This window comes from Bos indicus, unplaced genomic scaffold (assembly GCF_029378745.1).
Source record: "Bos indicus isolate NIAB-ARS_2022 breed Sahiwal x Tharparkar unplaced genomic scaffold, NIAB-ARS_B.indTharparkar_mat_pri_1.0 scaffold_80, whole genome shotgun sequence".
Lineage (NCBI taxonomy): Eukaryota > Metazoa > Chordata > Mammalia > Artiodactyla > Bovidae > Bos > Bos indicus.
Window position 1 is genome coordinate 228,066 of NW_027223739.1, and position 9,698 is coordinate 237,763.

The following is a 9,698-nucleotide window of genomic DNA, read 5'->3' on the forward strand; positions in this document are numbered from 1 at the left end:
ATGGGGTCAGAAAGAATCAGACATGACTGAGTGACTAACATACTTTCCCTGATAGACAGTTTATCCTGTGTCACACGAGTACAACTCTCAAAAATAGATAGGTCAGTGTTGGTGTGATTGTTTTATAATTTCTCTTCCAGATCAGAATAGTTTCTATAGTGGTCTGTGGATCATATCTCATTCTCCTTTCCTGGGTTAGAAATACAGTGGAAAATACGGCTGTATAAAAATTATATTCTTGTGTAACACCAGACATTCTCCTAAATCAAAACCATTTCTCTTGCTGGTTTCATCTTGGGTCACATACATGGCTCATGTCCTTTGTATTTCAGGGACGGCTGACATTCCAGGATGTGGCCATAGACTTCACTCAAGAGGAGTGGGAGTGCCTGGACCTCGGTCAGCGGGAATTATACAGGGACGTGATGTTAGAGAACTACGGGAACCTGGCCTCCTTGGGTGAGGATAACTGCCTTCCAGAATCCCTTAAGTACCTTCAGGGTTTTGGTTCGTTCATTCTAGAATGTCTCCTCGAATTTTCTGCTTGGTCCAGTAGAGGTTCAGATCCCTACTTTGTAGGGGAAAAAGGGTATTTGTGACATTTGAAAGAAAGACTTCAATATGGGTCATTATAATTCTAACCTTCTTCTTCCTTGATGTAATCTGCCTCCTTGTTGTTCAGTCGCTAAATCATGTCCAGCTCTTTGCGATCCCGTGGAATGCAGCAAACCAGGTTTCCCTATCCTTCCTTAACTCCCAGAGTTTGCTCAAATTCATATCCATTGAGTCAATAATGCTATTCAATCATCTCATCCTCTGACGCCCCCTTCTCCTCCTGCCCTCAGTCTTTCCCAGCATCAGGGTCTTTTCCAGTGAGTCGGCTCTTCACATCAGGTGGCCAAATTATTGGAGCTTCAGTTTCAGTCCTTCCAACAAATATTCAGGGTTGATTTCTTTAGGATTGACTGGTGTGATCTCCTTGCTGACCAAGGGACTCTCAAGAGCCTTCTCCAGCACCTCAGTTCAAAGGCATCAATTCTTTGGTGCTCAGCTTTCTCTATGTTCCAAATATCACATTCATACGTGACTACTGGAAAAACCATAGCTTTGACTAGATGGACCTCTGTTGGCAAAGTGATGTCTCTGCTTTTTAATATGCTGTCTAGGTTTGTCATAGCTTTTCTTCCAAGGGGCAAGCATCTTTTAATTTCATGGCTGCAGTCGCAATCTGCAGTGATTTTGGACCCCCCCAAAATAAAGTCTATCACTGTTTCCATTGTTTCCCCATCTACTTGCTATGAAATGATGAAACTGGATGCCATGATCTTAGTTTTCTGAATGTTGAGTTAAACTAACTTTTTAACTCTCCTCTTTCACTTTCATCAAGAGGCTCTTCAGTTTTGCTTCACTTTCTGCCACAGGGGTGGTGTCATCTGCATATCTGAGGTATTGATATTTCTCCCGGCAATCTTGATTCCAGCTTGTGCTTCATCCAGCCCAGCATTTCTCATGAGGTACTCTGCATATAAGTTAAATAAGCAGGGTGGCAATATCCAGCCTGATGTACTCCTTTCCCAATGGTACAGTTGTTCCATGTACAGTTCTAACTATTGCTTCTTGACCTCCATATCCTTCATTCTAGGTTAGTGGTAATTCTGTAAGTTCTGTGGTATAAAATAGTGCCACTCTCCTCTTAAAACCGGATTTCTACTACTAGCTTTTGCCTTAGTAGTACTTGAGCATAATATCAGAACCTGATTTTGAGCATTTGTCTTTTAAAGGTGCTTCCAATAAACTACTTGGTAAAATCATTTTTTAAGGTTATTTTAACTTTCTTCCTTGACTTCTCTCTCACCTGAACACATATTGGATTGGAAATTGATGAATATCTGGGAAAACACATATTCCTTTTTCTGATGAACAGGTCTTGTGATCTCTAAGCCGGACATGGTCACATTTCTGGAGCAAATGAAGGATCCCTGGGATATACGGAGAATGGAGATGCCAGCCGTGCACCCAGGTATGTGTCTATGGATGGAGCAGAAAAATCCGGTGAGAGGGACAAGCATTGTGGAGGAAGTCATACTTCGTGGTGTGGTTTGAGAAGATCTGCTGTGGAAATGATTTTGGATTAGCCTGGGTTTATTTCTGTCACTGTCATAGAGGGTCATCTCCTGACCCATTCCTGATTCTTTTTATCGTTTATGTATTTTTCTCCAGTGGTTAATTTTCACATTCACAGTGAGAACCAAAATACTTGTCTGGCCTGGGACAACCTGCATGACCTGATAGCTCTTCCATTTGGGGAGGTTTTAGAAAATCTGTGCACATTTCTGAGTAACTGTATTAAGCCCTTTTAGAAGTTCTGATTCTGTCCCTAGTCAGAAGTGTGTGGGTGGAGTTGTGAACAAATTGCCACACTTCTAGGAATACTGGGGACAAATATTTTTTGTTTTCTACCCTATAATTTCCAACCCACTAGAAACTACACACATGACCTTATAAACTTCATACTCAAATTCTTTCTTCACTGCATAAAACATTTTGCTAAAATGAGAAAATGCAAACCTGAATTTTACTTTAAAGTTCCTCTTTTTTTTAATATGAACTAACATTAAATGTGTTAAGTATATTTACCCCAATTCCTTAATGCTAAAGTACTTGAATATATTTATTTAACTCATAGAGTTTTAAAATATATTCTTGGCATGAGAATTTAAGACATTTCCCACAGTGCTTTTTTCTGATTGTTCTTCACTATTAAGCTTATAGATTATATAAAGGAATCTTTAAAAAGAAATTTTTCTCTTCCAATAATGCCATTTTACAAAGTTATGTTAGTTTGCTGTACAGAAAGAATAAGTGATACATATACACATTTCCCTCCTTGATTAGATTTCCTTCCCATTTAGGTGACCACTGAGCATTGAATAGAGTTCCCTATGTTCTCACCATATTTTTCAAGTCTCACTTCTTATTTTATTTCTCAAGAACTCTTACCTTCTTAAATCTATCTTGTTTGTTATGAAACATCCCAGGACTTTATTGTTTATGCCATCTATTTCTGATTAGTTCTAGGTCAGTATCATTTACGATTTTAGATTCTATTAGAACATGCTCAGATAACAACATGAGTGGTAAGAAGTGGGTTAAATAATTAGTAGGCATTAGTATTTGTGGAGAAGGAAATGGCAACCCACTCCAGTGTTCTTGCCTGGAGAATCCCAGGGATGGGGGAGCCTGGTGGGCTGTCATCTCTGGGGTCGCACAGAGTCAGACATGACTGAAGCAACTTAGCAGCAGCAGCAGCAGTATTTGTGAAAATGTTTTGTTTGTAAATTTGATTACTTAAAGGTAAAATTAATCATTACATTGCCCAACTGCTCTTCATTTAGCTGTTCCTGTAGGTTTCTGTCTTGACTTCTCTACACCATACCCCTTTGTCATCTCATTTTGTCCAGTGTTCTGTGTTTGTGGTCTCTGTTCTGCAGGCTGCAGATCCTAGTTCCTCTTGCTCTGGTGTCTGCCCCCTGGTGGGTGAGGTGGTCCAGAGACTTGTGCCCTTATCCCCTTGATAGGGAGTTGATTGTTATTATTGTGACCAGAGCCTGTCTGAATATTGAGGGGAGCTTCGTCTTTCCTCTGTGGCTGTCACTGCCCTGTCAGGGGTGGCATCTGCTCCCTGATTAGAGGAGTAGAGTCCCCAGATCTGTTTCTTAGCTGTGCCTCTGATCTATGGTGCTTCTGACCCAATGGGACTGGAGCACACCCACTGGGAGAGAAGCCACTGAGGATTGCTCCTCGGGGGATGTTCACCTCGGAGCGTGCTCTGTGGGTCATCTTCCATGTGTTGTGCGAGCTCTCATGTGACCCTGTGTTGGCATTGATCTTGGCCCCACCTGAACCATGGGCATGATGGCACTTGACCGTGGTGTCTCTCAGATGTTGTTTTCACCAGGTCACCAGCATAGATCCACTGTAGTCTCATGTCCCAGGTGTACATTCATTGTGGAGCTGGACCCCCTGCAGTGCTATGGGGGCAATTTAGATGCGACCTGGCCCAACCGCCTCATGGGAATGCCTACAAAGTCTACAATTGCTAAAGCCAGACTAGTCTTGACTGCCAGAGCCTCGTTTCCATCCAGATGTTCTGTCGGGGCTGAGTTTACAAAGCCAGTTGTGGGGTGTAACACCATGGTTTGTACAGCTGCAAGGAGAGATCTCAGCTTTTCTTTCTTAGTGGTAGGGCCTGGGGCCTCAGCTGTGGTTTCAGTGCCATCTGTACATTGAGACGACCCACAGGCGTGTGCTCTGAAGGTGCCCCTGGAGCCCACTGGGGAGGGGGCTGGGGAGGAGGAAGCAGCTGTGGGGGTCGTGAGATCACCCACCTAGGTGGGAGCCATTCCTAGTATCTGGAGAGGCAGGGACAGGCACAGGGGCAGAGAGGCTGCAGTGGGGTTCTTCCCTTTGGGCATCACTCAACAACGCTGCTCTGCTTCTCTGGTGGTTCAGGCTTCCTCCACAAGCATCCCGTTTGCAGAGCTCCTCCCTCCCTCCTGTCCCCTCAGGATGTCTCCTCACAGCCAACCGCAGTCCTCTGCCTGGGTCTGCTCTCCAAACCCCACATTCCAGCACCCAGCCCTTGTGTGCAGCGGTGGACACCCTCTCAGGCTGCGTGGGCAGGGCTGGGCTCAGCAGCCTGTGTACAGGTCTCACTCTGTCCTGCACACTGGTTGCAGCGTTCTCTTCCCACAGAAAATGAGTCTCTCCTTCTGTCCCAACTGGGCTCCCCCCCAGTGAGGGGCTTCCCTGGATGTGGAGACCTCTCCTCTCTTCAGTCCCCCCAGGGTTTTGTGGGTCCCATCCCACTTCTTTTCCTCTTCCTTTTCCTCCCTCATTCTTTTGTCCTACCTGGCTCAGCAGGAATCTTTCTTGTCCTTCCAGGTGTCCAAGTTCCTCTGCCCGTGTTCTGCAGGGCTCTGTGAGAATTTTTCCACTTCAAGATGTATTCTTGATGCTTTTGTGGAGAGAGACGAACTCCACGTCTTCCGAATCCTCTGCCATCTTGACTTCTTCTATCTCAGTTTTAGGCTTAATCTAGCCAGTGTATGCTAATTGTATGTAAATTGTAAACCATATTCCCTGAGAATAGTAAGTAGAATAACTTATTATTTGGTATCTTTCAGCTGTGTCTTCTCACGACACCCAGGGTTTGAGGACCCAAAAGCCAGGCTTAGAAGATTTATTCCCAACAGCAAAGCTAGGAATATATGAAAGATTTCACCTTGGAAATTTACATTTAACCAAAGACTGGGAATATATGAGGGCACATAAAGAACAGAGAGCATGTTATGATGGACAAAACCAAATTGGTACAGATTCCCATAATGTAAACATTACCGCCAAAAGAAATCAAGGATGTGAATCAAATAGGGAAAAACCAATCTCAGATGACCAATTTCGGTCATCAACATCCGCAGATAAGTGTATATTTGTCAGCAAAGACCCACATCAACTCTTGAAACATACACGTTCTCTGAAGGGAAAGGTGGAAAATCTGGAAAGTCATCTAGTCTCTACTGCAAATACTCATTCAAACAACTCTGAGCATAGGTGTCTATTAAATATACATTCAAACATATCTGGAAACCAGAAACTTGAAAATGAGGGGGAAATTCCCAATATAATCATTTTGAGGGATCCTTTAACAAGGGTTTATTGTTCTTCAACCAACAACTATTTTCTCCTTGTTCCAAAATCTGTAATGTGGATAATAATGGGAGAGACCTTATTCAACCATCATTGTTCAATACATATGGAGGTATAATTAGTGTGGAACAACTTTACAAGCGTAACAACATGAGTAATGCCTTAAGCAGGAGCTCTACCCCCAATAATTACAAGAGTATACATGATGGAATGAGAAGCTCTTCATGCAGTGAAACTGGGCATAATGTTGACCAAGACTCATATCTCATGAAACAACAGGGACATCAATTTTCAGACAATTCTAAACATAATAAGTATAAGAATATATTTTGTCAAAGCTCAAATCTTACTATTAATATGTATAAGAGTATTGATATTGGAGAGAAGACTTATAATTGTTATGATTATGCTAAAGCTTTTAACCAGTCTTCAAAAGTTATTCAACAGCAGAATATTCAGACTAAGCAGAAACATTACAAGTGTAATACATGTGGGAAAGTCTTTAGTAACTCACCAAATCTAAGTAGACATAGGAAAATTCATACAGAAAGGAAATGTTTCAAATGTACAGCATGCGGCAAAGCCTTTAATCAGAGTTCATATTTAACTGAACATCAGCGAATCCATGCTGGGGAGAAACCATACAAATGTACAGAATGTGGCAAAACCTTTATCTATTGTTCACGTGTTACTCAACATCAGCGAATTCATACTGGGGAGAGACCTTATAAATGTACAGAATGTGGCAAAGCCTTTAACTGGCATCTGAGTCTTACTGTACATCAGCGAACTCATACTGGGGAGAAACCATACAAATGTAAAGAATGTGGCAAAGCCTTTATCTGTTGTTCACATCTTACTCGACATCAACGAATCCATACTGGGGAGAGACCTTATAAATGTACACACTGTGGCAAAGCCTTTACCCGTTATTCACCTCTTACTCAGCATCAACGAATCCATACTGGGGAGAGACCTTATAAATGTACAGAATGTGGCAAAGCCTTTAACTGGCGTCTGAGTCTTACTGTACATCAGCGAACTCATACTGGGGAGAAACCATACAAATGTAAAGAATGTGGCAAAGCCTTTATCTGTTGTTCACATCTTACTCAACATCAACGAATCCATACTGGGGAGAGACCTTATAAATGTACAGAATGTGGCAAAGCCTTTACCCGTTATTCACTTCTTACTCAGCATCAACGAATCCATACTGGGGAGAGACCTTATAAATGTACAGAATGTGGCAAAGCCTTTACCCGTTATTCACTTCTTACTCAGCATCAACGAATCCATACTGGGGAGAGACCTTATAAATGTACAGAATGTGGCAAAACCTTTAACTGGCGTATGAGTCTTACTGTACATCAGCGAATTCATACTGGGAGAAACCATACAAATGTACAGACTGTGGCAAAGCCTTTTCCCGGAGTTCAGGTCTTTCTCAACATCAGAGAATTCATACTGCAGGCAAATATCAGAAATGTAAGGAATGTGGCAAAGGATTTCATCACAGCCATCACCTCACTCACCATCAGAGAATACATACTGCAGAGAAACCCTAGAAATGAATCAGTGATAAAAAAAAGGTTGGTCCTAAATATACAATTTTGAAAAAATGAGTGTTTACTTTGGAAAGATACATGAATGAAATACAAAAATGTAGACAAGTGTTTAATCAAACAGCAAAAGGAAATCAATGCCAGAGAATTCATACTAGAAAGCATTTCATTAGTACCACTTTTGTTGAATTACTCTAAACAGAAACACTGTAGCAAGTATGCCATAATTAAAACACGTACAAAATTGATATGTTAGTATGGATCACAAGATGAAGGGGTGGATATTTGCAGAGGTATAATTATTATTCATGTATCCTTGTTTATATTGTTATTTGAGATCATTCAGGAACCAAAACGAATGTAATTCAACTCTCAAGTTACTATGCTGTGATTTGTTTCTACTGTATATATGAACTTCTGTTTCTGATGGTTGTTGCCTCAATTGCAAGAGAAGCCCTTCTATATTAGGTGGGAATCATTTATATTTATTCTCCAATTTATAGGATTAAGAACACAGTAATGTTATATGCACACCAAACCTCTAAATGGAGGTATTTGTCACTGATGTCAAACATCTGTGTTGTCACCATGATGTAAGTGTTCAGGGAATAATTCAAAGTAAGACGGAAGTTTGCTCTAAGTTTTCAGTAATTATGTCACTTGCTTTTTAAGCATAAAACAAGGGTTGTTCATTAAAATCTAAGGTATTTTTATAACATCAACATAGAGAAATCATGCATATTACCTGGCAGGCTTGAAGCAAGGACACCTTCTCTGCTACCTGATGTGAGTATAGAAAACTCTTCTGGAAAAGTCATATTAGTATAATAAATGTCCATCCATATTTACTACATTAGCCTCCATTTTGTAAGCGACATAAATCACATTCACAGATCATTTCATCAGAGAAAAAGGAAAGTTTTTAGAAGCTTGTAATCTGTCTTTTAATCAAGGATCAAACAACAGTTGTAAAAGGTTTTATTCCATCTGTGTAAAATTAATGTATGTTAATTAATAAAAGTGAATGGTTTTTTAGTGTTACAGTTGACATGGAATGAGTGAAGGGTGAACGCACCACCAGCATTAACCTCTCCCACCTATTTAAGGTTGCAGGAAAGATAACGTTACAATAAACTATCTGTAGCACAGGGGCATGGCATCTGTAGAAATTAGTTCCTTACTGGCGTGAAACTCTCATAAGTTCATATATTTCCCACCATTTCTATGTTGTATCTCCTCTCCCATTTTGAAACTACTCGGACATTGTGATGGTTCTAATAAGAAGGACCATACAGAGTACTGTTGAGAGCTTCCCTGACTGGTCCGTGCTGTTGCTGCCTCAGCGTCTGTCTGGGGAGCAGGCAGCCTGCAGGTCCTTGAACTCACACCAGCCAGTCCTGTGAGCACCTCCACTAGGTGACCCCCTTCCTTGAGATGAGCAGTCTTGCGGAACCCCAGGGTCTACTGCACAGGCCCCCCTTCAATGACACCCTCAGAGCTCACCAGAATCCTGCTCCTCTTGGTTTGAATGGACCCATCCACGCTCAGTTGGGGAGCCCACAGCACTTCACCCAGGGTCGTTTATAAAGGCCTGAACCCCAAGTACTGGAGCTTTCTCTGCCTGGTTCTAGCCTTGACCTTCCTCAGGGGCCCTCAAGGCTTCCTGTGAATTCTCTCAGGACCTAGAGTCAGAAACTCACCTGCTTCAATTGTCCTTTGTTCTTCTGTTAGCTAAAGCTTTTCAGGGGCTCACTTAAGCAAATGTAAATTTAACAAAGTCACAAAAGAATAATTAAAAGCCATGATAGTAAAGTTCTGAACCAAGATTTGTAAAATCTTACCCAGTATAATTCTTAGCACATGTTTCTTATCTAGGCTTAAAGGAACTGTTTTCTCATGGCCTTGGCATACATAATATAATTTATATAACACACATTGAATACAATATATAAATATCTGAAGGTATACATGTTAGCAGTGAGAAAACCAAGAAGGAATATGTGAGTGTATGTGTATTCGTACACATTTAACTTAGAGAATTTAGAAATGCTACATCCAAACTGGTCATTTTAGAATTGCAGAGGATTTACTAAAAACTGCAAAACTTGTCAGTTTGTCAATTAATCTGTTTTGTCTACTTTTCATAGAATTCATTTCCTTGAATGTCAGGAGGTTCCGTTTTTTAAGGAACTTCCACACTGTCCTCCCGAGTGACTGCACCAGTTTACATTCCCTCCAGCCGTGTAGGAGGTTCCCTGATCTCCAGGCCCCTTCAGCCTGGAGAACATGCTAAGAATTATAATATGATACTATTAGTGGGCTCTTTGCTAATTGTTATTCTGACTGGCATGAGGTGATGCATCATTGTAGCTTTGTTTGCATTTCTTATTGTTTCCCGCTGGTGAGCATCTTTCATTTGCCTCT

The 9,698-nt window shown here is 41.3% G+C and overlaps 1 protein-coding gene across 1 annotated transcript; it reads left to right on the forward strand.

Moving 5' to 3' along the window:
• The first annotated feature begins 343 nt into the window (after nucleotides 1–343).
• Nucleotides 344–7,277, forward strand: LOC139182084 (zinc finger protein 678-like). The gene is given in 4 exon segments (XM_070785560.1): nucleotides 344–459; nucleotides 1,925–2,026; nucleotides 6,092–7,096; nucleotides 7,099–7,277. Coding segments are annotated over 4 exon segments (1,320 nt in total). The 5' UTR covers nucleotides 344–425.
• The last annotated feature ends 2,421 nt before the right edge of the window (nucleotides 7,278–9,698 follow it).